The sequence below is a fragment of the Myxine glutinosa genome, unplaced genomic scaffold, assembly GCF_964187855.1.
Source record: "Myxine glutinosa unplaced genomic scaffold, kmMyxGlut1.1 SCAFFOLD_720, whole genome shotgun sequence".
NCBI lineage: Eukaryota > Metazoa > Chordata > Myxini > Myxiniformes > Myxinidae > Myxine > Myxine glutinosa.
Window position 1 is genome coordinate 140,925 of NW_027616815.1, and position 27,930 is coordinate 168,854.

The window sequence follows — 27,930 nt, forward strand, 5'->3', positions numbered from 1 at the left end:
TGTAATCCGTTTTTCTTTAATAAGAAAATCTTGCAATTCGTCCACAGCAAGGAATGCTTGAGAGACGCTGTGAAAATTCGACCACGGGGACATCAGGTTGAACATGTCATGTGTCACCTCCAAGGCGTTGCATTTCTCAATTACACATTTTGTAGTACAATACAAAATACGGAATAAGCCAGATCTAGAGAACGCTGGCTTTGAAGTGAAGGTGCGGAGGGTTCAGGGATACTTTTTTGGCCAGAAATTCAAACCCGTTAACTCTGCAACCAAAAAAACCCCAAATAAACAATCAATAGAAATTCCGACCATTAAGAGATGCAGTGATCGTTACTAAAGTTTCTGCTAAGCCCCCTTTTCCCTTCCAGCAGCATATTGGTGACGGGTGTCTTGTCAGGATCAAATGGACCAGGAGGTCCACCCGATTCCGCACACCGGTGAAGAGAGTACATATGAACAAACCAACGCAATCAAAATATTTTGTACGTTTGCCCCGAGCCTTGGGGTCAGGACAACGTTACCCCCCCCCCCCCCCCCTTCCTCGCTGCGATACTCGGTTCCTGCATCTGGAGCACGATTGGGTCATACGCCTTGCAAACGTCAGGCTCACCAAGCTGCTCTGGGAACACGTGTTGGCACAAGTACGACATTTGGGATTCATGTCACTCGAGTAAGAACATATCCTTAACTCGGTCATGTAAATACCTGTAGGAACTCTCGAGGTGGTTATCATTTGTGCACTTAGCGACTCAAAATCAAACAATCGTTTCTTTAAGTGTGACTGTAGATGACGTCGGTGACTTCACAGCCAATAGCAAAACAAAACGAATTTCAGTTTTGAAAACTTGAGATGTTTAGAGGTGAGGGGGTTAACAAGTCCGTTTGAGGCTTGGAAAACCCATAACATTCCCAGTTTTCTGTTGATGACCTTTTCAGTTTTGACCACCAAAGCCAAATAATGACGTCGATGTCAAATAACATTTAAAGGCGTCTCTCGAATTAACAGGGGGCCAGATTTATCTTGGATAGATTTCACAACTATTTCGATTAAAGGAAAAGATATGGATGATATGCTTAAAATTGGGTCACAAGGCCCTTCAACAAGAACGTGACATTCGAGGCTCGAGGGGCCAACATTAAAGTAATGATATTTCTGATAATGGAGGCACCCGGTGAGGAGCAGTGTGAGATTGGAGAGGAAATGCAGACTGGCGAAAAAACATTCATTCAAAAAAATAAATTGAAAAATCACAGGGAGTTGCGAGGCTCATTGCAGCGTGGTGCGTTCTCGCAAGTTGTAGATCTCCCCCTGCATCCTCTGCCCCCACAGACTCTCCAATCACGGTAATCAACACAATTCATGACGTGAACATCAGAAACTTCACCGCTACAATACATCCAACTTACAGCTCGGTGCTCGCTCCCACAAAGGGCCTTTCGCAGGTGACAAAGAGGTGCGCCAGAGCCCCTAAAACCAATCGGCAGTGCATGGTGGAAGAGTTCCTGGATCTGCGCGCCACCCTCGCCTCCTCTTTCCATGTCGCTCTCCCAGGTTTCCTTCACGCGTTTGGTAAAGGTTTTGTAGGCAGGCTGGGCCGATGCAATTTTCATTCACTCAACATACAAAACAACTATTTAACACAGCACTGGTATTGGAACTTTATGGCAGAATCCAGCACAGCTATATTTGTTTTGGATGTATAACTGAAAGTAGATAACACAGCATACTTCCCGTCACCATCGTTGGACGAGACGTCCGGTCATCAAGTGCACGTCGTGCTCGCTCGCTCCCCCCCCCCCCCCCCCCCCCCCCCCCTTGCAACATTTGTGCGAGGGATTGTCAGATTCGCTAATGAAGACTTGGATGCTGTGTGCAAACTGGCTTTGTGTCATCGAGTACCGAACATACAACCCTGCCCTACCTAGGCCCTTCTTCCGATCATTTTCCACACCAACAAGAATTTCTTTTAAATCAAATAAATAAAACAAAACTCATGCCACCTCGCAATCACCGAAGGCCGATATACAAGTGGAGAGGAAGACCTGTCGGTAGTGATGTGAGCGGGCCTAGCCAGGAGCACCCGTCGGGCTAGATGAACCATGAGTACGCACGGTAGAGCACGGTGAACCAGGCTGCCCCCGACGCAAACGCCCACAGGTGTAAGAGGACGAGCCAAGAATTGTTGAGGCTCATGGGCCGAGGCACGGCGTTCGTCTCACCATCTGCTGCTGGGAATGCTCCTACAAAATAGAACAAACAAAGGAGACCAGGAGAGTAAGAAGTGACATTTCAACCCTACACTAGGTGCCCACACATGTGAGAGATGCAAGGAGTCTTGTTCAAAACATGCCCAACTAATGATCAAATGCATTTTCTCCAAGGAACCTTTTGGGGGGGGGGGGGGGGAGCATAGGGATGAGGGGGGGGGGGGGGGAGCATAGGGATGAGGAGGGGAGGGGGGGGGCGCCTCTGTAATGGATGTAAGATGGATTTTCTTTTTTTGCCTTTCATTTAACCTGGTGTTGTCCTGGTCCCTGTTGGGCCCTGGTCCCTGGTTGTTGTCCATGGTGTCCCTGGTGTTGGGCTAGCGGCTAGGGTGCCGGCTTAGGATCCTAGGATCCTGGGTTCGAATCCCGGTCAATCGCTGAATTAACGCCAGGGGGGTTGACTCAGCCTGTCATCCTTCCGAGGTCGGCAAATTGAGTACCAGTTCACTGGTAATTCCCTGCTTGTCGTTAAAGGCGGCAAAAAGGGTTGGCGTCAGGAAGGGCATCCGGCCGTAAAACATTGCTTCAAAAAGGGGACCGAAAAACAACAACAACCACAGTTCCCGAAAAGGCCAACCCCGCTTGCGGGGAAAAATGGCCTCTAAAAGGTGGTTTATTTAACCAGGCAATACCTACCTGCTCCGTCCAGCAACAAATGATGGGGTCATTGAAATATCTTGAACCCTTTAAATCCCTTTAAGTATGTAATCCCTTTAAATCCTCTACCCCCCTTATAAAATTATGTTTGTGTCCCCTCCCCTTGCCCCCCCCCCCCTCCTTGAAATATTTAAACTTCACCAGGACTAACATTAATCTGCCTTTTGTCTGGGTCATCACCGCATACAAAGCTTTCATCCGCAGCTCAATGGAATACTGCTCTCCCCTCTGGGCTGGTGCTCCTGCCTCACACCTAGCTCGTCTTCACGCTGTTGAAACCAAAGCGTTCAGAATCATTGGAATCTCCCGCGATGAAGCTAACTCCAAGGGCCTCTCACTCACTCACCGCAGGCAGGTTGGTGGTCTTTCCGTCTTCCACCGACTCCTCTCCAGCCTTGCCCCCCACAGCTCTCTCTGGACTCTGTCCCCCAAATATTCCTACAGGATGCACAAGATCTGCCTGCAACCCTCTTATGGTTAAACTGCCAAAATCAGCACTCTCTGCTCACCTTCACTCCTCGTTTCTCCCGCCTCTGGAACAAACTCCCACACTTTCTTCTCCTCACTCCTCCCTCCAGGTCTTTAAAACAGCTGTTCACCACCATCTCTTATCTTATCTTCCCCAACCCAAAACCTTGATCTTTTCTAACCCCGTTAAAACACCCAAAATCCACCTCTTTCAATCTCCAACTTCTTTCCTGAAATTCCTAGTTGTGAATGAAATTCCTAGTAGTGTTCATTTGCTTTTTACCGTGTACCCCCCCCCCCCCCCATTCCTCCCCCTTCCACAGATCTACCAAGTCTCTGTTCTCTACTGTTGTGCTCGTGTGCTCCCCTCTCTCCCCCTCTTGTCTCCCGCTCCTTTCATTGCATGTTTTATGGGTCTGTGCATGTTTTCATGTTCAATGTGTTAGCTTTTACATGAGCCTCGATTCTGTATGCAAAAAATATATATAAATGTTTTAATCTCCCCCACCCTCAGGTGGTAAGGGGCCAATTGTAATTGTGCCCATGACCACCTCACAGGTAATCCCAAGCATGTATGCAAAGTTTGGTGGAGATCAGCCAACTAGATTTCAAATCTATGTTTCATGCATACAGAGAATTGCCCATTTTAATACGATTTAATGTTTTTAACCAAACTCAGCAAATTTGTAAAACACAATTGGGTGTGACGTCAGCTTGGTGTTCCAAAACAAAAATGAAAGGTCATGGGCAGAACCTGAGGCTGCATTTTCAATTGTTTTAAATATTGCCAGCATTATCATATTACAGGCATGCTGGATATTTCATAATTTCAACTGCAAAGCAGAAAAGAACAAACATGCGATATCAAAGATAGGAAATGTCACGGGTGACGTCATCGTTGTACATTCAGATATAAAGCTCAATACAGGGCAAGCCTAATTCCATGACAGTCCTGACAACACGTATTTCACAGCGACTACAACAACAACAACAACAGGCATTTTAAGGCCATTTTCCCTGCTAGAGCGGGGGTTAGCCTTGCGGTCCCCATGACAATCTTCTCCATTTTGCCCTATTTTCTGCATCTCCCCTTGTTAACCCCCTTGCCCGCATTTCTTCTTCCACCATCTTTAGCCAAGTCTTTCTCGGTCTTCCCCGTCCTCTACTTCCTTCTACATTCATTTCCATCACTCTTCTCAACCAGTCACTTTCATCCTTCCTCAACACATGACCAAACCATCTCAACCTGTTCCTCTTCACAGCATCAATCACAGGCTCTATTCCCATCATATTTCGCAATTCATCATTTGTCTTCCTCTCTCTCAACGATACTCCACAGATCCACCGAACCATTCGCATTTCCACCCTTTCCAGCCTTCGTTGCTGCTCTACGCTCATTACCCATGTCTCGCTCACACAAATCATAACACTTCTCACAAATACAGCATACACCTTTCCCTTCAGCTTCAACGACACTCCCCTCCTCGTCAGCACGCCACTCAGTTCCCGAAACTTCTTCCATGCACATCTCACTCTAGCAACCGTTGCTGAGTCTGATCCACCCTACATTTCACAGCGACTCCTCTTCTTTAAATATTCATTAAAATAACGGATCATTAAAGGCCAACAAGACAAGACATGCTTTCTTATTTGAGGAGGTAGGATTATGAACACACAAATTAGTTTTAAATTAATAATTTAACCCACTAAACTAGCTATGCAAAGTACATGGGAATGCCACGAGGCAAAGCCACAAAGATGGAAAATCAGCATTTGCTGTTAAACAGCATTTGCACAATCATTGGCATTTCTGAACTGTCCCAGTAATAAATGCACATGCGAGTTCAAACACTTGCAAAAGCAAACGCAAGAACGAACATAATACAAGGTATTCCTGAACTAGCACACTATGGTCTTAGCTTTTGGTTTAAATGAACAAATAAATATCTTCTACCTATCTCAGATCCTGTCTCCCCGTGAATTCCACGTACCGGTGCGATAAAAGTATTCCAGAAGCCGTTCTTTCTCCATGAAACGCTGGTATATCCAGTCCTCAAGGCGCTCGTCCTCAAGAGGCACCTCGCACATGGGAAACACACTGGGATTGGGGTCAAGCACAGCATCATGCATCACCGTGATCATGCCGCCATGGATCGCAACCTAAACTACCTTAGCAAAATTCCATGCGACCACGTATCCGCCTCTACCTCTTCAGAGGCGCGGCTACCAGGACTGGTGAACTGGCAAAGCTAGATTGGTGTTTTTTATACATGATCTAGGGCTCGTAATAGAGCTCTCACACCGTAAAGGAGCACGCACACAGAGCTATCACTGCTGTCACTTACCAGGACACTCTGGGTACCAGTGACGTCACAACAATGGCACGGCTTTTCTCACTGCACTCAGCCGGGCATTTCCTCAGGAGGAATTTCCTCCTCCCCATGGATGCCAACCGATGGGAATTGTCCACGCTCTATCCTTTTAAATGTTGGTCGTCAAGCAACGGAGCAGCACGTACCATTTTAAAGTCTTTGATATGACTTGAACCAGTCTAATCCGGATGGGTGTCTTTTTAGGAGACACCATCTCCTTACTGGATGGCTATTGGCTCCTTTCGGGAGCTCATCCACCCTTCGTCGGGTGTTGTTGTTGTTGTTGTTGTTGTGTTGCCCCAGTCAGTTCTGGTTGAAGAGACCAGTGGCACAAAGATAGCCGATTGATCTCACAGGAGTGACTCAGAAATCCCTCACATCCAAGATGGTGTGCTCTTACCTACATGAAGCCAGGACCACTCAGTCTTCCATTATACGTTTTATTGTGCGTGGAGCGGCCTGGCAGTGGTTGCAGGTGTCATCGAGTGTATGTTTGTAGTGTAAAAGTTTAGTGGTGGCCACAGCGAAGGTGTGAAAGGTGAACACGATCAGACCTGGGAAGTAATTTCTGCGTGTCATCGAAGGGTGGGGGGTTTGTGCCCGAGATACTGTTCAGGCCCAAATTGTTTATTGTGTTTATGGTGATGTGGGTGTGGATGTGGATGTGTTTGTTGTAGTTTACGTTGTTTGGTGGGGGGATGTTATGAAGTATGTCACTGTAGTATCTTTGTGGTGTAGTGTTAATGTGCACTGTTGTATCGGGGCCTGTAGGTGGTTGTACATGTAGTGGCATGGGTGATTGGGATTGGCATTTACTGTTGCAAGGAACTTGTGCACCTCATGTCGAAGTGCTCTTTGATTTTTAGCATTTTTACTTGTGTGTGTAGTTGCTCGATGGGTATTGCTAATGTGCAACCTGCGATGATGTGAAGGGCTTTGTTTTGTTTGGTCTGCAGGGTGTTAAGATGTGTGTGTGTTGATAGGCTGGAGGCCCAGGATGAGCCAGCATAGTTGATGACTGATCTAATGTATTGGTACTGTTTGTATATGTTAGTGATGTTGTTTCTGTGTGGTGTCCAAAGTCGGTGCCTGTGAGTGCCCGAAGGGTGTTCAGCCTAAGTATGTTTTATAATGTTTGTGATGTGACCTGGTAATGCCATGGATATGTTAAAAGTGACAGTATTTTTGGTTGGTGTGTGTATGGGATAGCGCTGCCGTTCAATGTGATGTGTGGTGCAGCGCTATGTTCCTTGGTGTGATTTGTCAGAAGAGTGACTGTTGATTTTGTAGGGAGCTACTTTTAGTCTGTTGATTTTGTAGGGAGCTACTTTTAGTCTGTTGATTTTGTAGGGACTACTTTTAGTCTGTTGATTTTGTAGGGACTACTTTTAGTCTGTTGATTTTGTGGGGAGCTACTTTTAGTCTGTTGATTTTGGAGGGACTACTTTTAGTCTGTTGATTTTGTAGGGAGCTACTTTTAGTCTGTTGATTTTGTAGGGACTACTTTTAGTCTGTTGATTTTGTAGGGACTACTTTTAGTCTGTTGATTTTGTGGGGAGCTACTTTTAGTCTGTTGATTTTGTGGGGAGCTTCTTTTAGTCTGTTGATTTTGTGGGGACTACTTTTAGTCTGTTGATTTTGTGGGGAGCTACTTTTAGTCTGTTGATTTTGTGGGGAGCTACTTTTAGTCTTGATTTTGTGGGGAGCTTCTTTTAGTCTTGATTTTGTGGGGAGCTACTTTTAGTCTTGATTTTGTGGGGAGCTACTTTTAGTCTGTTGATTTTGTGGGGAGCTACTTTTAGTCTGTTGATTTTGTGGGGAGCTACTTTTAGTCTGTTGATTTTGTGGGGAGCTACTTTTAGTCTGTTGATTTTGTGGGGAGCTACTTTTAGTCTGTTGATTTTGTGGGGAGCTACTTTTAGTCTGTTGATTTTGTGGGGAGCTACTTTTAGTCTGTTGATTTTGTAGGGACTACTTTTAGTCTGTTGATTTTGTAGGGACTACTTTTAGTCTGTTGATTTTGTAGGGACTACTTTTAGTCTGTTGATTTTGTGGGGAGCTACTTTTAGTCTGTTGATTTTGTGGGGAGCTACTTTTAGTCTGTTGATTGTGAGCCAGGTTTGTAGGGTGCTGAAGAAGGGTTGAAGTTGTGCTGTGGCGGTGTTGATGTTGCTGTGAAGAGGTTATGGTTATATCGTCCGCATATGAGGCTAATTATATGTTCTCAGGTGGTTGTGGAATGTCGTGCATTAACAGATTAAAGAGTGTGGGGAGAGGATTGAGCCTTGAGGGACTCCATTTGGAAAGCATCTTGTGCGCGATGACCTGTCGTTAAAAATACGAATGACTGTCTACATGATAGGTAGTTGGCCAGCCAACGTTTGGCGTTGTGCATGTTCGTGTTGAGTATTTTGTTTGTGACTAAGAGCTTTGAGAGCGTGTCGAACGCTTTGCTGAAGTCTACTGTGCTGAGAATAGTGAGTTTTGGTGGTTTTCTATTGTTTGAGCCTTCAATTGTGTTTTGTGTGAGGTTTGTGAGGAGAGTGGTTTGGTCTGAATCCGTGTTGGGTGTGTGAGTGTAAGTGCAAGGCGTTCTGAAATTTTGAGTGTGTGCAAAGTCATGTAATAGGTCTGTAGGTGAGTGCTTTGGTGGGATCTTTGTTTGGTTTGAGGGTAAGGATTTTGCCTAATTTCCAAATTTGGGGAATTTGTGAGTGTTGGTCGGAGAAATTGCTTGTATGTGTGAGGGGTGATATGCCGTGTGGTCCAAGGTGTTTTAAATGTAAATTGAAGATGTTGTCAGGGCCTGTAGCCTGCGAGTTTTTGATGTTTTTTGTTGTTTGTGCAAGAGTGAATGACATGATGATGGTGTCCAGTTGGTAGCTGAGTTTGCGTCTTGTAATCCATCTTTCCTCTTTTCTGGGTCCTATGTGACTCGTGTTTGCGTAATGGTCCGGACGAGGATGTTAGCTCGCTGTTTTTCTGATGGTATGTTGTCTGTGGTAGTTATGGCTGCATGTGAGGGTGTTATGCAACTGTTGGAGTTATTGATGCTGTTTATGGTTTTGTACGAGTGTTTGTTATTATTGAGTAGTTTAGTGTTTGTATAAAGGAGTGCCAGTTTTGTGTTTTCATGATTTTGTTGTTACCTCCGCCACCAAAGATGGATGGAGGTTATAGTTTCACCCCTGTCTGTCTGTTTGTTTGTGAACAAAATATCTCAAAAAGTTGTGGAGGGATTCGGATGAAATTTGGAGGAGAGGTAGCGTATATGACAAGGACGAAATGATCAGATTTTGGTGAAGATCCGGATTCGGATCCGACTAGTATAATTTTAAAGTGATTCTTCACCATTGGGAGATCGGACCAAAAACGATACATAGCAGGATATCTCAAAAAGTGGTGGACGGATTTGGACGAAACTTGGTGGACAGGTTGGGTGTATGACAAGGACGATTCGATTCGATTTTGGTGAAGATCTGAATTTGGATTCGGATATGAGGATTATTTAACTTTTAAGTTGTGAGAAAGGGCTGAAACCAACATATAGCAGGATATCTCAAAAAGAGGGAATGGGCCCGTCCATGTGGACCGATTGTCACTCTGATCGTGACCGCACTGCTCCGACGAATTCGGCAGGGAAGAGTGGGGAAGATTTGGCCCCCGTCTTGCGTTGGAGGGCGCAACCAACACGAAGAGGTATCCCCATTAGTTGCTTTGTCAGGTGTTGTTTTTAGTCCTGGCAATGTGACACAGTCACCCTTCCCAAGAGCAATGCCAGTGAGGGGTTTCAGTTTAGTCGGTGACAACCAAACACATTAAAGAGTGTGGGGTAGAGGTGTGCAAAGTGTGTGCGGGCAGGCAGCACTGGGACCATGCTACTAGTGTCAGTCCCAAAAGACTGACCTGAAAAGTCTTCTGAATTATTACTCCTCAACTGGCAACAGGGGAGGTTGATGGTTTTTTTTTTTGGTTTTTTTTGTATACTGAATCGAGGCTCGTGAAAGAGCTAACATTTATTTCACAAACAAATCAACCAGACAAACAAAATATACAAAAAGAGGGAGCGGAAGACAAGATGGGGAGAGAAGGGGAAGCACACAACCACAACATTTGAGAGCAGGGAGAAGTGTGGGAGGGAGAGGGCTTGGGGGCAGGAGGCGTGGGAAGGGGGGGGGGGGGGGGGGTTACGAGAGTTGGCACCGCTCGGAGGACGTCCAACATGTCGCGTTTTAATATTAAACAAAATTTACAAATGTAATCATGCAATGAGAGGACAACACCAGTACCACTGAAAACTTACCGGTAATGCACATGCGTCATCATGGGCGGCTGCAGGGCAAGCACCCATGTCTGGATGTCCATTGGTTTACCACCCGGGTACGCGATGGTCACGTCTATAAGCCAATGCAGACCTCGCCGCAAGCTCTTCCCTGTGTGCCCAACGCCACAATTGGCCACGCTCCATTGCTTGGCACGTAAACCAAGATCATCCCCGATTGCATTACGGATTTTTTTTCATTTGAAAGACCATGATGAACATTTCTACACACCCACCTTCCGTGGACGGTGCAACCTGTCCGTTAAGGCACCCTTTCACGCCGCACTTCTTCGTGCATTCATTTCTACATTCCGTACGTCCACGCTGCGTTGCTACTGCCAAGGATTCTCCATCATAAAAGGGTTTGAGCACTTCTTTAAAAGGGACAGGATCCTGGTAGGTTGCAGGGAGACGGTCCGTAGAAATGACCGATTTGAAATTGTCCACGAAAACGTCTGAATGCAAAGCACTTTGGTCCTTGCAGGCCAAACCGCCCGAAGTGCTCAGAGAGTCTTTCTGTAGAGCGGTCGCATTCCTGCCAACAACAATCCCGGTTCCCGTGTCGTGGGTGATCGAGTTTGATCTCTCAAGCCTCTGTGGAGCGACCAGAGCACGCAGCGCTGCCAAAATGGCCCCGGTGCGAGGCAGAGTCACATGATGTAGTGTGGGCAGACCACGACGCTCCCCGTAACGTTGGCTAATCTTAAGCCGCTTTCTGAGGAAGCCTCCCTCGGGAAAAAGCACCAGCCAGCGGCGCCGTCTCTCATGCCATACGCCAGAAAGGTGCGATTCAAATTTCGCTACTTGCTGCTCACGCTGTGCCTTGCCCTGTGGGAATGGAAGAAAATCCACAGTGGGCTTGTGCTCCATCCATCCACTCAGATCCGAGTTTGATGACTTCAACAAAGCCCCCCTTTAATAAAGCCCCCCTTTAATAAAGCCCCCCTTTAATAAAGTCCCCCTTTAACAAAGGCCCCCCTTTAACAAGCCCCCTTTAACAAAGCCCCCCTTTAACAAAGCCCCCTTTTTAACAAAGCCCCCCTTTAACAAAGCCCCCCTTTAACAAAGCCCCCATGACATTGTTAAATTGCATTTAACAACAAAGCCCCCCTTGAACAAAGCCCCCATGACATTGTTAAATTGCATTGAACAACAAAACCCCCCTTTAACAAAGCCACCATGACATTGTTAAATTGCATTTAACAACAAAACCCCCCTTAACAAAGCCCCCCTTTAACAAAGCTCCCCCTTTAACAAAGCCCCCCTTTAACAAAGCTCCCCCTTTAACAAAACTCCCCTTTAACAAACTCCCCCTTTAACAAAGCCCCCCTTTAACAAAGCCCCCCTTTAACAAAGCCCCCCTTTAACAAAGCTCCCCCTTTAACAAAGCTCCCCCTTTAACAAAGCTCCCCCTTTAACAAAGCCCCCCTTTAACAAAGCCCCCCTTTAACAAAGCCCCCTTTAACATAGCTCCCCCTTTAACAAGGCCCCCCTTTAACAAAGCCACCCCTTTAACAAGGCCCCCCTTTAACAAAGCTCCCACTTTAACAAGGCCCCCCTTTAACAAGGCCCCCTTTAACAAAGCCCCCCTTTAACAAGGCCCCCCCTTTAACAAAGCTCCCCCTTTAACAAAGCCCCCCCCTTTAACAAAGCTCCCCCTTTGACAAAGCCCCCCTTTAACAAAGCTCCCCCTTTAACAAAGCTCCCCCTTTAACAAAGCTCCCCCTTTAACAAGGCCCCCCTTTAACAAAGCCCCCCTTTAACAAAGCCCTTTAACAAATCAATAAATGAATCCACCACCCTCTCTGTCATCGACTCTTCAATGATAAAACAAAACAAAACAGTCAAATCCAATTAAACCTGCTGTCACCAGTGCAGTGATGAAAGAGGGGAATGCATTGGGAAGAAACTTCCTTTTTGACCAACGTGTCAAGCCAGGTGCCCAATCATCTATACAAGCCAGGTGCCCAATCATCTATTCAAGCCAGGTGCCCAATCATCTATACAAGCCAGGTGCCCAATCATCACTCAATAATCCACAAAATCTTTAGAAACAACAAGCCGTTAGAATTGGCACAACGTCTTGCTGCCAACAGGTTCATGGTACGCCGACCATACCTGCTTGATGAAGAAGTCTCCATGCATGATTGAAACAATGCCGAAGTTGGTGTACTTGAATACGTAATCCATAAGCCACATGACATTTCGCACAACCTGCACACGTCATTCAAAGGATTATTGAAGATGAAGATGAGGCCCCTCAAAGATTGAACTGTATACTACCTTTATGCCTACATTTTCAAGTAAAAAAACAACCTCCATCTGCAAGACTGAACATAGAGGATTTTTAAACCTCTTCAAATTGCATTTAACAGCATTGTGGCTCATCATTGAAGTATGAGAAATTTACTTTGACAAGGAAGACAATAGTATGGCAGGCTGGTGGTACGATCATAGACTGCTGAGCACAGCAACACCTACCACCCTACCTAGATCTGATGTGTGTCTGATGGAATGAGAAAATATTTGTCGATCAGAAAGTGCAGTATAGTTTAAGTTTATAGCGTCAATATGTATCGTACATTTCCCTTGTCTTGTAGGCACATCATGAGTGTACAGACATCCCCAGTAGACTGGTGGTTTGCCATAACCAAGGCTTCGTCGTCTGCCAGCGACGAGACATCCGCACCCCATTCCATCACTGTGTTGAACACACGGACCAAGAAATGTGTAGAAAACGAAATCTTTAAAAAGAAAATCAATTAAAATGCATGGACAAAAATAAACCCCAGCCGCATCGACAATTACAAACTTCCCTTCCCTTGAGCCTGTTTAGCGGTTAGGGTGCCGGCTTGGGATCCTAGGATCCTGGATTCGAATCCCGATCGATCGCTGAATTAACGCCAGGGGGGTTGACTCAGCCTGTCATCCTTCCGAGGTCGGCAATTGAGTACCAGCTTGCTGGGATGAATGATCACGGTGTGTACCCCGATTTAGAATAGGTACACCGTATCCCTGCGCATTGAAGAGCATGACCAAGGGTTGGCGTCAGGAAGGGCATCCGGCCATAAAAACATTGCCTCAAAACAGGGAACCATGATTGTCATGGGGCCCGCAAGGCTAACCCCCACTCTCGCGGGGAAAATGGCCTCAAAACGATCATTCTATCTATATATATAAAGCAGTAAAGTATGTTTGTTTGTTTGTCCTCTTATAACTCGAGAACTACTCATCGCAGAGAAAAACCAAAGGCATATTCGGAATCAGTACGTCTCAGAGCAACTACAGCACACCTTAAATTTTAAAAAACTTCGGGTTTTAAAATTAGCGTATTAGCGCAGAAGCGCTAGCAGAAGAGGGAGGGAATCGAAGGAGGGAGCGCAGCGCTCCCTCTAGCGCTTCGCAGCGCCAGCGCTTCTGTTAGCGTAATGGTGCACAGGTGGTTCTCTCTTGCGCATGCGCAAATGCGCTGTTCCGATGCTTCATGTTCCTGCAAAGACTTTGGCGCATGCGCAAATGACGACACATGGGCCACTGTATGTTCGTTTAATACGTACGCGCTTCGATGGGCGGGGGCGTATGGCATTCATGAATGGTCGAATGCGGAAGTGCTTGAAGCCGTTGCGAGCGACTCGCACGATCTCTTGTCATGGTCACAAGATTATCACAGAGACGTGCAGCTTCCAGCATTACGAGATATGATCGAGACCTAACTTTTGAGACCAGTCCCAGCCTTCTAGGCCCCGTGGGGTTCAGATGACCCCGACAAAGGACGTGTTGGATTTTATCGCGAGCCGATTCGAGCGCCGACGTGCCGGCGAACAAAACCAGTCATATCTTTTTAACGCGTGGTTCGATTATTACAAAATAAACTTTTTCTTGAAGGGCTGAACCGTGCGCTCACAACGATACCGAGTTTGACCCTGGGAGAGCCGTTTGCGCCGGCAAAGGCGCCTTGTTTTCCGTGATGACCATGTCGTGCTGCATAGATTACCATAAATTATAAATATTACCGGCGGCGCGTTCCGTGACGTCACGGCTCACTTAATTGCAATTATCTCTGGGATTCCTTGGCCGAATCGTACCAACTTCTATATATATAAAGCAGTAAAGTATGTTTGTTAGTCCTCTTATAACTCGAGAACTACTCATCGCAGAGAAAAACCAAAGGCATATTCGGAATCAGTACGTCTCAGAGCAACTACAGCACACCTTAAATTTTAAAAAAAACTTCGGGTTTTAAGATTAGCGTATTAGCGCAGAAACGCTAGCAGAAGAGGGAGGGAATCGAAGGGAGGGAGCGCAGCGCTCCCTCTAGCGCTTCGCAGCGCCGGCGTTTCTGTTAGCGTAATTAGCGTATTTCGGAACGTTAATTTTTCAACTTCATTATTCGGAATCAAGTACATCCCAGAGAAACTTCGTAATGTTAATTTTTCAACTTCATCCGATTGAAATCGGACCAACGGCATGTGACAGAGAGTGAAACATACATGCTACATTTATTTGACGACAATGAGTTCCGACTTCCGGGTTCGTGCCGCCAACCCTGTTAGGCGCCTCTTGCGGCACACAGGGAATTACCAGTGAACTGGTACTCAATTTGCCGACCTCGGTAGGATGACAGGCTGAGTCAACCCCCCTGGTGTTAAGGAGGAGGAGGAGGGGAGGGGGAAGAGGAGGGGAGGGGAATGGGGGGGAGGGGGTAGGGGGAGGGGGGGGGAAGGGGGGAGGGGAAGGGGGAGGGGGGAGGGGAAGGGGGAGGGGGGGAGGGGAAGGGGGAAGGGGGAGGGGGGGAGGGGAAGGGAGGAGGGGAAGGGGGGGGAGGGGGGAGGGGGTGGCCCTTCCTTCCCCCAGGCACCCCCACACCCTCACCTCCCCCCTTCCCCCTTCCCCCCCTGTTCCCCTCCCCTCCTCTTCCCCCAGGCACCCCCACACCCTCACCTCCCCCCTTCCCCCTCCCCCCTGTTCCCCTCCCCCTCCTCTTCCCCCCTCCCCTCTCTTCCCCCTCCCCTCCCCCCCTCCCCCTCCCCTCCTCTTCCCCCTCCTCTTCCCCCTCTCCTCCTCCTCCCCCGCCCGGCAATGCCGGGTACTTCTGCTAGTTCATATATATTCCTTTAACAACCATTGTAATTAAACACTCCACCATTATAACAATCCAAACTACTACAATAATCCCTTAACACTATCGTTCCACAACTTCAATCATTACTATTCCTCATCACAATCACAACCTTACCTACTTAACCTCTCCTCCAAAGTCACAATAATTAAAACATAAGAAAACGAGAGAGTTCATAGAACACCATACCCCATTCTGTCTTTTGAGAAACAAGGGCAAATTTGATTTGTCATGATGACATAAAACGCCACAATATTTTGTCCAAATACTAATAAACGGAATGGCTTTGAACGTGCTTACAAAGAGGCTTTGTGTTCTGCACTGTTCAAGTATATTTGTCCTGGTGTTGGCTTAGCGGTTAGGGTGCCGGCTTGGGATCCCAGGATCCTGCGTTTGAATCCCGGTCGATCGCTGAATTAACGCCAGGGGGGTTGACTCAGCCTGTCATCCTTCCGAGGTCGGCAAATTGAGTACCAGCTTGCTGGGATGAATGATCCCGGTGTGTACCCCGATTTAGAATAGGTACACCGTATCCCTGCGCATCGTAAGAGGCGACCAAGGGTTGGCGTCAGGAAGGGCATCCGGCCATAAAAACATTGCCTCAAACAGAGAACCATGATCGTCATGGGGCCCACAAGGCTAACCCCCGCTCCAGTGGGGGAAAATGGCCTTAAAACGATCATTCATTCATTATTACTGTTCAAGCATATAATTCAATAAAAATAAAAATAGTCTATAAAATTTTTAGAAAAACATTCCGGAAGTTTACCACATCTTTTTTGCAGCATCTTCTACACCACCTGATTTAACACTTCCATTAGTTTTTTGTGCCTGTTGTTTGTGTCCTTTATGATGCCCTTAAAAGCAACAGTTAAGTGTCCTGTTTGGCATTATTATCAATTTTGTTTCACTGCCAGAGGCAGAGGAAAGAAAGTCATCTCACTCCTCTCTGCACACACACGATCGGGACGACTTCAGAGCCAAGTAACTGCTAAACTGCAGTTTTTTCCAGTTCATGTTCAAAATAGAACTTTCCATTGAAATAAAGGTGTTCCTCGATCATAAACTGACGTTTGTAGACACCTTTCTGGAGATGTAGATCCTTTTTGTTCGGACCATTTAGTGTCATGTTTGTATTCTCCTGCGCCACCAACACAGGCTGCTACATTTGTGCTACAATGAACGACTACCTTTTAATATCTTGACAATAATTAAACACTCTACCTTAATAACAACCTCAGACTACACACAACCTCTTAGCCACAACCTTTAATTTACAAAGGATTCCCCCTTTTTTTTTTCTTTTTTTTTTCGATACTGAATCGAGGCTCGTGAAAGAGCTGACAACCACGAGGGAAAGACAGCACAGGGGGACCACGAGGGAAAGACAGCACAGGGGGACCACGAGGGAAAGACAGCACAGGGGGACCACGAGGGAAAGACAGCACAGGGGGACCACGAGGGAAAGACAGCACAGGGGGACCACGAGGGAAAGACAGCACAGGGGGACCACGAGGGAAAGACAGCACAGGGGGACCACGAGGGAAAGACAGCACAGGGGGACCACGAGGGAAAGACAGCACAGGGGGACCACGAGGGAAAGACAGTCTTTCCACCCTCTTTCACTCCAACCATCATACCCCACCACACAATCACAAACAGTCCTGTCCTCCACAAACTCCAGGAAAATATCATCATAACAATTTAACAGCAACAACTCATCCACCATTACGTCAACATTGCCTGCTCACAACCACATACCATCACTTTTCCCAAAGTTTTCACAAGTCTGGATCAGTCCAACCTGCCTACATTGCTCCGACGAAGGGCAAGGCCCGAAACGTCAGCACTTTGCGATCTTCTACGGCGGATAAGTTGAAACGTTTTAGGCCAGCTCTTTTACGAGCAGCTTTCAATTTACACAACTTTTGACCAATTTACATATTTAGTGCATTATGCTGAGGATGTCAGCAAATATTTGTACGTCAAGCTTATGTGAAAAACACTCGCAAGCCAAACAAAAGTTCCACAACATACATTATAGCAAAAACTAAACACACATGACATCAACACAGGAGGACCAAAAAAAGAAAGCCATTTTAAAAAGGAAACGCATGCTTATTGGCTTACCGGTGTAGCCAGCGGACCAACCCCAGGAGGCGACCATAGCCAGCAGCCAGCGAAACATGACACCCTCAGTCACCCAGAAAAGGTCAGGGGCAAAGAGCAGGAGAGGAAGCAACAGCACAAGGTAGAGCAGATACGAGGGTATGGTGATGGCGTTGTTCAGGACGATGAAGGAAAAGCGGAAGGCAGCACGGATGGTACGCCACACCACACCCATGCTGACAGCTGCCCTGATGAGTGGAATTTGGGGGTTAAGAACATGAAGTTGCTAAAATCGTGCACCGATGTGCCATGTTGCTCCACGAAGGAAGATGAGGTATGATGCGTGTACCAACCACTGTCGCCACGACTGCGAGTGACGGTAGCGTATCCACAGTGCCAGACACTAGAAAGGCGTGGATCCGATCCAGGTGGAGAACTGCCAAACCCTGGAACAGGGCAAACAACTTCTATTAGCACTCTGCTTGGTCAATGCACAAGCGCAAAAAAAAAGTTGGGCTCACAGGCTATATTGCGCCGAGCACGAATGGCTGGATGTACCCTGCTCGTGGGACAAGATCCTGATTAAAAGGCAAGAGCTGTACAACAGGGACAAAACAAAAGCTCCAAAGATTACAATGAAGAGCCAGCAGAGCAAAGCCATTGAAATACGACGATTCAACCTGGACTTGTTTCAAGCTTCTTGAGCAGACAAAATTTATACCAACCATTTTGGAACAAAGAGAGATGGCCTAGAGGTACGCACACTCGCCTCTAAGCTGTCTAGCTTGGGTTTGAATCCCGACCCAGCTATAAACTCAGTTCGGTGTTTCACAGGCAGAGTGATTCATCAATGTGTGTGCCGTCCCTCGGCCGTCCTGTCCGCAAGCATGGGTTGGTGGACGTTAAAGATCCCACGGTGTCCTTCACAAAGAATAGGCGAGTATCGCCGGCGCCATGCCCAAATTCCTGCCCTTAATAGGCAAATGTCAGGCCTGGCCAGCCGGTTCGTGAAGACTTGGGCCAAGCTTCCCCCGGCCGACCCCACAAGGTGGGATAATAGTGGCCGTTAAAGAACAAAAAAAAAATTGGAACAATGAGCACACCGATTCAAAAAGCAAACCAGAAAGCATCTGAAAATGCAAAGCCCGTCCATGTCCGCTTTTATTCGGACTTCATCTTCTCCTGTATGCTAAACTTGATGAAAACAGCTACAACAAATACAAAACGATTGACCATTTTAGGCGACCTTGACCTTAAAACAGGTTACACTCAATGAATTGGGTCATATTGGGTCACTGACATATTGATATGACCGACAGATATTTATGCAGCCTTGACCTTTGACCTTTTGATCTAAAAAAAAACAAAAAAACAATCTGCTTCTACCTTCTGATTGGTGAGCCAATTCAGTGACCCAATAAGCAAATTCTTAAGATTTCAGGTCAATCGGATGAAAATTTATGATTTTATGTGAATTTATGACCTTTGACCTTTTGACCAAATTATTAATCTGTCTTCTCCATATTCTCACAATAAATCTTTGCTGAAAATTTGATGACAAAACTCAAATGGTAAAAAAAAGAAGTTATGGCCCAGACAGACACACAGACACACAGAAGTGACTGCAAAACCCCGTCCCCCACTGCGCGGGGGTACGGGCTCATAAATAAGTTCCACACCTTTTGCCCAAATTGTGATGCCGGCCGTTATGATGTGCACGAGGTGATCCTCTTGTAGGTAAAGGAATTTCAACACTTGCACTGAAGAAACCCTTACGCAATTCTCATTCAATCATCGGGTACAGAAAAGTTTTCCTGTCACACGTTTCCAGGTTTACAATCAATGGTGAAGGCCGAAGCTGCTGAAACATTAATCCCACAAAATACAACGCAATGAATGAATGAATGAATGAATGAATGAATGAATGATAATGAACAAAGAACGCTTTTACAGTTTACAACGACGCTTTAGCGCTTACCCTATAGTCAATGATCAATGTTTCCGAGGATGTGATTTTCCTAGTTGCGAGTATTGCATTTATGAGAAAGGGTTTCGAGATTAGAAAAACATGAGATGCTGAAACAAACATGAGAAAAACATGCTGACGTTATCGAGAGGTTTCGGATTATGAAAGAGTCTGGAAAATAATCGATTGATGTCGCTTTTGGTTTGATGTATAACGACAGGTGGACAAGGTCTGATTTGAAAGTATAAGATTTTTGTCCAAAAAAAATTGTGTTGTGAACACGACCAGGAGAGGTGGTGGAAGCAATGAGAAGGAATCTTCTTCTTTTTTTTGTATGCACATAGCTGTGGATATCGTCATTTGCTGGGGGCATGGATGTGCTGCCTGTAGGTTTTAGCAGGAATTTGTAATTTGTTCCAGGGTGCTGGTGATAGCTCATCCTCTCTTCACGATAGACACCGTGGGATCGTAACCACCAACACATTCCGGCAGACTGGACACCCTGATGGAACGACCGAATATACATTTTTTAGGTTTGTCTCTCCACAGCATTCAGTCAGTATTACGGATTCAGTAGTCTTTGGAAAAAAAAAAAAAAAAAAAAAACCCAGCAAATCGTTGCCACCAAAGCCAAACAAGGTTTCTGTTTTTCTCCTGAAGCCACCTGGCACCTGCTGCTTCCACCCACTCCTGAATAACTGTTTGAGCAAGCATACATATAAACATGGAAACTACACACACATTCACAGGGAAACCATTATTGGAGCCACAAACAGCTGCACAACGGACTTTGAACATGCGCATCCACATCCAGCGAGTGGAAAAAAAACTGCGTAAATCAACAAAGTAATCTTAATTTGTTCAGATTGTTATCACCGGTAAAGAGTTAAAGAACCCAAAGTTCAACCAGAAAAAAGCCTGCTCGATACCAAGAAGGCCGCATTCCAATGGAATGGGAACCGAGTACCCTCGTCCCTCTATACAAGGGGAAAGGTGACCCTCTGGAGTGTGGCTCGTACCGAGCGATAAAGTTATTGGAGCATGGAATGAAGGTATTGGAAAGGGTGTTGGAGAGGAGGATAAGGAAGAAGGTGAAGATCAACGAAATGCAGTTTGGATTTATGCCAGGAAGAGGAACGACAGACCCGCTCTTTATTGTGAGGCAGTTGCAGGAGAAGTACATGGAGAAGAGGAAGAAGTTGTTTCTTGGGTTTGTTGATCTGGAGAAAGCATTCGATGGGGTTCCACGCGAAGTAGTGACATGGGCATTGAGGAGGTTAGGAGTGGAGGAATGGTTGATCAGAGAAGTGATGGCAATGTACAAAAGAGCGCGCACAGCTGTAAGGACGAAGGACGCGAACAGTGGTGAGTTTGAGGTGAAGGTGGGAGTGCATCAGGGGTCGGTACTAAGTCCACTACTATTTGTAGCTGTGATGGAGGTGCTGGCTCAGAACGTAAAGGAGGGTTTACCGTGGGAGTTGTTGTATGCAGATGATCTGGTGTTGATTGCGGAAAGTATGGATGGACCGAAGGAGAAAATGAACAAGTGGAAGGAATGTATGGAGACAAAAGGTCTGAAGGTGAATATCGGAAAAACGAAGGTGATGGCAAGTGGTAAAGCATGTGGTGAGGTGGAAAGAACTGGGAAGTGGCCGTGTGCTGTGTGCAGGAAGGGTGTCGGAGTAAATTCCATTCAATGTACAATGTGCGCTGAGTGGGTTCAGCAAAAATGTAGTGGTCTGAGAGGGCCATTAACCAGTGTGGCAGCTACATTTAAGTGTAAGGTGTGCACAGAGGGAGCTGCAGACGGAGGAAATGCTGAGTTGGATCTTGGAGATGGCGTGAAGCTGGAAGGTGTGAAAACATTTTGTTACCTAGGAGACGTGCTGAATGGAGAAGGTGGATCAGACTCGGCAACGGTTGCTGGAGTGAGATGTGCACGGAAGAAGTTTCGGGAACTGAGTGGCATGGTGACGAGGAGGGGAGTGTCATTGAAGCTGAAGGGAAAGGTGTGTGCTGCATGTGTGAGAAGTGTTATGATTTGTGGGAGCGAGACATGGGTAATGAACGTAGAGCAGCAACGAAGGCTGGAAAGGGTGGAAATGCGAATGGTTCGGTGGATGTGCGGAGCATCGTTGAGAGAGAGGAAGACAAATGATGAATTGCGAAAGATGATGGGAATAGAGCCTGTGATGGATGCTGTGAAGAGAAACAGGTTGAGATGGTTTGGTCATGTGTTGAGGAAGGATGAAAGTGACTGGTTGAGAAGAGTGATGGAAATGAATGTAGAAGGAAGTAGAGGACGGGGAAGACCGAGAAAGACTTGGCGAAAGATGGTCGAAGAAGAAATGCGGGCAAGGGGGTTAACAAGGGGAGATGCAGAAAATAGGGCAAAATGGAGAAGATTGTCATGGGGACCGCAAGGCTAACCCCCGCTCTTGTAGGCAAAATGGCCTTAAAATGCCTGTTGTTGTTGTTTGTTGATACCAAGTCATTCGAGAAGGTAAATGAGTGGAAAAGTTTTGCCATTCCAAATACTAGCTGTTTTAACTGGAATATTACTGTGACATGAATGGAGCTCACATGAACCAGCTGGCCGTTTTGGCTGCACGCAAGACACATACCTACGGTTAGGATGCTCTTCAGAGATGTGCCACCCGTAGTCGTGGGAGTTTAACGATCCGTTGCATTAAGGCAGCACAGTCGGGTTGTGGCGAGTGGGGGTCTGGAAGGAGGTTGGTGGATGTGAATAATAACTGGGGAGGAGTTACACAAAAGAAGGGAACTGCATACTATCAATGATCCTTTCTTTCCACTGCCTGCTGACTGTGGAATTTGCTGTCAACAGACATTGTGTACGGCGGGAACAGACATGGTTTTTAAGAGGAAGTTGAACATCTACCTCAGCTCAATATTTAATGGGGAAGGTAGTGAAGGGGAGGCAAAAACAAGGGCACCATAAGTAAAAAGTGAAAGATTAAGACACAGAGTGTGGATCGGGGAATGTCAGCATGATGGATGTAGATGCTTAGTCGGGGAAGAGGTCAACCAGGGTGAGGCAAAGAGCTCAAGAGTAACAGATAAACCTGAGGTTAGAAACACGTTTGGTGTTTGTGCGCTAAATTATTAATAATGGATGGAATCAATGCACAACAATACGTTCCAACACGTAATTAGTACGTAATTAATAGACTACTGATGTCCAATAGTATGTAATTAATGGACTGCTCATATTCCAAGACAATGTAATTAATAGACAAATTATTTTCCAATACCACGTAATTCATAGACTATTCACATTCCCATTCCACATATTTAATAGACTATTTACGTTCCCATACCACCTAATTAATAGACGACTCACATTGCAATTCCACATAAAAAGACTACTCACATTGCAATTCCACATAAAAAGACTACTCACATTGCAATTCCACATAAAAAGACAACTCACATTCCAATAGTACGTACTAAGTATACTACTCAGGTCCCAATTCTCTGTAATTAATAGAATACTGAACACACGTTCCAATTATACATGATTCATAAACGACTCACATTCAAATTCTCCCTAAATAAGACGACTCACGTTCTAATTCTATGTAATTAATAGACTGCTGACGTTCTGGTAATGTAGTACGTAATTCATAGAGTACTCGCATTCCAATGTTACGTAATTAATAGAGGTGAACCCGTGTCCGCCCGCAACAAAAGGAGCCAACCCGCGACAAAGGGAGCCAACCCGCGCCCCGCCCGCGACAAAGGGAGCCAACCCGCGCCCCGCCCGCGACAAAGGGAGCCAACCCGCGCCCCGCCCGCGACAAAGGGAGCCAACCCGCGCCTCGCCCGCGACAAAGGAGCAAACCCGCGCCCGCCCGCGACAAAGGGAGCCAACCAGCGCCCCGCCCGCGACAAAGGGAGCCAACCCGAGACGAAAGGGAGCCAACCCGCGCCCCGCCCGCGACAAAGGGAACCAACGCACGCCCCGCCCGCACCAAAGGGAGCCAACCCGCGCCCCGCCTGCGACAAAGGGAGCCAACCCATGCCCCGCCCACGCCAAGGGGAGTCAACCCGTGCCCCACCCGCTACAAACGGAGCCAACCCGCGCCCCGCCCGCGACAAAAGGGAGCCAACCCGCGCCCTGCCCGCGACAAAGGGAGCCAACCCCCTCCCCGCCCGCGACAAAGGGAGCCAACCCGTGCCCCACCCGCGACAAAGGGAGCCAACCCGCGCCCCGCCCGCGACAAAGGGAGCCAACCCGCGCCCCGCCCGCGGCAAAGGGAGCAAACGCGCCCCGCCCGCGACAAAGGGAGCCAACCCGCGCCCCGCCCGTGACAAAGGGAGCCATCCCGCGGCCCGTCCGCGACAAAGGGAGCCAACGGCGCCCCGCCCGCGGCAAAGGGAGCAAACGCGCCCCGTCCGCGACAAATGGAGCCAACCCATGCCCCGCCCGCGGCAAAGGGAGCCAACCCATGCCCCGCCCGCGACAAAGGGAGCCAGCCCGCGCCCCGCCCGTGACAAAGGGAGCCAACCCGCGCCCCGTCCGCGACAAAGGGAGCCAACCCGTGCCCCGCCCGTGACAAAGGGAGCCAATCCGTGCCCTGCCCATGACCAGGAGATAATTTGGACCCTAAATGTAACCAGAAGAGAGAAAAGTTGAACCCTGAGTTTAACCGAGAAACGTAACTTGCACCCTGAGTGTAACCAGGAGAGAGCTAACTTGCATCCCAAGTGTAACCAGGAGAGAGCTAACTTGCATCCCGAGTGTAAACAGGAGAGAGAGCTAACTTACACCCCGAGTGTAACCAGGAGAGAGAGCTAACTTACACCCCAAGTGTAACCAGGAGAGCTAACTTACACCCCGAGTGTAACCAGGAGAGCTAACTTACACCCTGAGTGTAACCAGGAGAGCTAACTTACACCCCGAGTGTAACCAGGAGAGCTAACTTACACCCCGAGTGTAACCAGGAGAGCTAACTTACACCCCGAGTGTAACCAGGAGAGAGCTAACTTACACCCCGAGTGTAACCAGGAGAGAGCTAACTTGCACCCCGAGTGTAACCAGGAGAGAGCTAACTTGCACCCCGAGTGTAACCAGGAGAGAGCTAACTTGCACCCCGAGTGTAACCAGGAGAGAACGAACTTGCACCCCGAGTGTAACCAGGAGAGAACTAACTTGCACGTCGAGTGTAACCAGGAGAGAGGTAACTTGCACCCCGAGTGTAACCAGGAGAGAGCTAACTTGCACCCCGAGTGTAACCAGGAGAGAGCTAACTTACACCCCGAGTGTAACCAGGAGAGAGCTAACTTACACCCCGAGTGTAACCAGGAGAGAGCTAACTTACACCCCGAGTGTAACCAGGAGATTGCTAACTTACACCCCAAGTGTAACCAAGAGAGAGCTAACTTACACCCCGAGTGTAACCAGGAGAGAGCTAACTTACACCCCGAGTGTAACCAGGAGATTGCTAACTTACACACCAAGTGTAACCAAGAGAGAGCTAACTTACACCCTGAGTGTAACCAGGAGAGCGCTAACTTACACCCTGAGTGGAACCAGGAGAGAGTTAACTTACACCCCGAGTGTAACCAGGAGATTGCTAACTTACACCCCGAGTGTTACCAAGGCAGAGCTAACTGACACCCCGAGTGTAACCAGAAGAGAGCTAACTTACACCCCGAGTGTAACCAAGAGAGACATAACTTACACCCCGAGTGTAACCAAGAGAGAGCTAACTTACACCCCGAGCGTAACTAGGATAGAGTTAAGTTACACCCCGAGTGCAACGAGGAGAGAGCTAACTTACACCCTGAGTGTAACCAGGAGATTGCTAACTTACACCCCGAGTGTAACCAGGAGATTGCTAACTTACACCCCGAGTGTAACCAGGAGATTGCTAACTTACACCCCCGAGTGTAACCAGGAGATTGCTAACTTACACCCCGAGTGTAACCAGGAGATTGCTAACTTACACCCTGAGTGTAACCAGGAGATTGCTATCTTACACCCTGAGTGTAACCAAGAGAGAGCTAACTTACACCCTGAGTGTAACCAAGAGAGAGCTAACTTACACCCCGAGTGTAACCAAGAGAGAGCTAACTTGCACCGTGAGTATAACCAAGAGAGAGCTAACTTACACCCCGAGTGTAACCGGGAGATTACTGACTTACAACCCGAGTGTTACCAAGACAGAGCTAACTTACACCCCGAGTGTTACCAGGAGAGAGATAACTAACACCCCAATTGTTACCAGGAGAGAATCAACTTGTACCCTAAGTTTAACCATGAGGGAGGTAACTTGAACCATGAGTGTAACCATGAAAGCTATCTTGCACCTCGAGTGTGACCAGGAGAGGGGTAACTTGCACCTCGAGTGTATCCAGGAGGGGTAACGTGCACCCTGAGTGTAACCAGGAGGGGGGTAACTTGCACCCCGAGTGTAACCAGGAGAGGGGTAACTTGCACCCTGAGTGTAACCAGGAGGGGTAACGTGCACCCTGAGTGTAACCAGGAGGGGTAACTTGCACCCTGACCTGAGTGTAACCAGGAGGGGTAACTTGCACCCTGAGTGTAACCAGGCGAGGGGTAACTTGTGCACAGTGTAACCAGGAGGGGTAACTTGTACACTGAGTGTAACCAGGAGGTAACTTGCACCCTGAGTGTAACCAGGGGAGAGGTAACTTGCACCCTGAGTGTAACCAGGAGGTAACTTGCACCCTGAGTGTAACCAGGAGAGGTAACTTGCACCCCGAGTGTAACCAGGAGATTGCTAACTTACACCCCGAGTGTTACCAAGGCAGAGCTAACTTACACCCCGAGTGTAACCAGAAGAGAGCTAACTTACACCCTGAGTGTAACCAGGAGATTGCTAACTTACACCTCGAGTGTAACCAGGAGAGGTAACTTGCACCTCGAGTGTAACTAGGAGAGAGGTAACTTGCACCTCGAGTGTAACCAGGAGAGAGGTAACTTGCACCTCGAGTGTAACCAGGAGAGAGGTAACTTGCACCTCGAGTGTAACCAGGAGGTAACTTGCACCTCGAGTGTAACCAGGAGGGGTAACTTGCACCCTGAGTGTAACCAGGAGGGGTAACTTGCACCCTGAGTGTAACCAGGAGGTAACTTGCACCTCGAGTGTAACTAGGAGGGGTAACTTGCACCCTGAGTGTAACCAGGAGGTAGCTTGCACCTCGAGTGTAACCAGGAGGTAACTTGCACCTCGAGTGTAACCAGGAGAGAGGTAACTTGCACCTCGAGTGTAACCAGGATTCGGGAGAGCGCGACCTAGCGACTCCACTGTGACCAACAGTGTTTACTTGCGTGCAGGTGTGTAACCAGGGGGAGAGCAAACTCGAAACAGGAGAAAGGTAACAATCATTCCAGGTATGTAACAACTTACCTCGGATCCTGCGTTTTACTGCGTTATCAGTTATCACGTACCGCTAGTTGAATCCAAGACATAGAAGGATTTGCACATGCACTTACCTGTATCGACACCCGGATTGATGCGAGCTCGGGTCGCGGCTCGGGTCGCTCTTATTAACCAACACGATACTTCCCCTCGGTCAAACAGGCCGCGGCTGGGCCTCCAGCTCGGGCCGCGGCCGGAAATCCAGGCGGCATGACCGCCGATTCGTTGCGGCCTAGCGGCACCAGGGGCGACTGGTAAGACGCTCCGGCCTCGCCTGCAATTTCGATTTATTTTAATTCGCACTCTCCGCTTCCAATCAACGTCGAACGAACACACTTTCTTCCGTTTCACATTCACGATCCTTTACCTTCACTCGTTTTCAATCCGATACCTGTCGTTTCACGGACGGAACTAATCGCCCTATTTCCCGCCTTTCTTCGCTCGTCTCGACACGTCGTGCCCGCACTGTACATACTAACCAGTGACCAGGACTGGTAACAACATGTGACGGGTAACCCTCTAATTGTAGTGATGGAGAAAGGTCGTGGGGGTCAGCAGAGAGGCAGAACTGATTTGCGCAAGTCGATGTGACCTTTAACATACTTGAACTGTTTATATATTGAGTCAAAAAATAAAGTACAAAGTCGTCGTTTCTTGGCAGCACAAGCTGAAATTGAGCAATGAAAGATTAAATTTCAGAACGATTACATCAACTACCCATCGTTATGTGCCTCATCTACTTTCTATATTATATAAGCTCATGCATGGTTTAAAACCAGGAACAACCAATGAACTTTGACTGCACCCAGAGGAGGAAGAAGAGGGTGAAGAAGAAGGGGCGTTTTTACGCGAACTTTAGACTCTCGAAGAGTTTTGAGCTAAAAGGCGCGATTACGTGGAGCGGATAAATGCTGGACTTCACTGTTCTTTGGTTTCCCTTGGGACTATCAGCAGCGTGCAACTTCATCACCCACTCGCTGTTCACGACAACCTGACAAACTTTTCTATTTCCCTGGATTTTTTTTTCTTCCACCATTTTAGATCGCTTTTTGCCTGTGGAATATTCATTTTGTTTAACCACCGCTCGGATCACTCCGAAACATTGGTATTTTCCTCTTCCGAAAGTAATATTTCACGACGGGTTTAGGTGCTCACCACATTGGCCAGTTGGGGCTACTGCCGTGTTCCTCGCAGGGGGGCAGAAGGATGGATGGTGGGTCCATGGAAGCAGGCCATGG

General features: G+C 47.5%; 1 protein-coding gene across 5 annotated transcripts; it reads right to left on the reverse strand.

The window, feature by feature from the left end:
- LPGAT1 (lysophosphatidylglycerol acyltransferase 1) lies at nucleotides 1-27,332 on the reverse strand. 5 transcript variants are annotated; one of them, XM_078768941.1, is made up of 11 exons: nucleotides 27,060-27,222; nucleotides 26,767-26,966; nucleotides 21,905-22,005; nucleotides 17,668-17,760; nucleotides 17,336-17,562; nucleotides 12,669-12,787; nucleotides 12,205-12,300; nucleotides 10,323-10,914; nucleotides 10,069-10,198; nucleotides 5,385-5,491; nucleotides 1-2,241 (listed from the first exon to the last, which is right to left on the reverse strand). In XM_078768941.1, exons 5-11 carry the CDS (start codon nucleotides 17,547-17,549, stop codon nucleotides 2,090-2,092), a joined length of 1,410 nt encoding a protein of 469 aa, XP_078625067.1. In that variant the 5' UTR covers nucleotides 17,550-17,562; nucleotides 17,668-17,760; nucleotides 21,905-22,005; nucleotides 26,767-26,966; nucleotides 27,060-27,222; the 3' UTR covers nucleotides 1-2,089. The 5 variants fall into 5 exon arrangements, with proteins under 5 accessions (XP_078625067.1, XP_078625066.1, XP_067989034.1 ...); XM_078768940.1 differs by having other exon boundaries at nucleotides 21,905-22,036; nucleotides 27,060-27,219; XM_068132933.2 differs by having other exon boundaries at nucleotides 21,905-22,036; nucleotides 26,767-27,332.
- Nucleotides 27,333-27,930: the final 598 nt, after the last annotated feature.

Bases quoted from the DNA above. Each gene is read 5' to 3' on its own strand.
- LPGAT1 (XM_068132933.2), bottom strand. From the start codon at position 17,549: ATGGGTGTGGTGTGGCGTACCATCCGTGCTGCCTTCCGCTTTTCCTTC. The intron at 10,915-12,204 runs GTATGGTCGGCG...CCATTCCCACAG, and splicing joins GAGACTTCTTCATCAAGCAG to GGCAAGGCACAGCGTGAGCA. The intron at 10,199-10,322 runs GTGGGTGTGTAG...TTGGGCACACAG, and splicing joins GGTTGCACCGTCCACGGAAG to GGAAGAGCTTGCGGCGAGGT.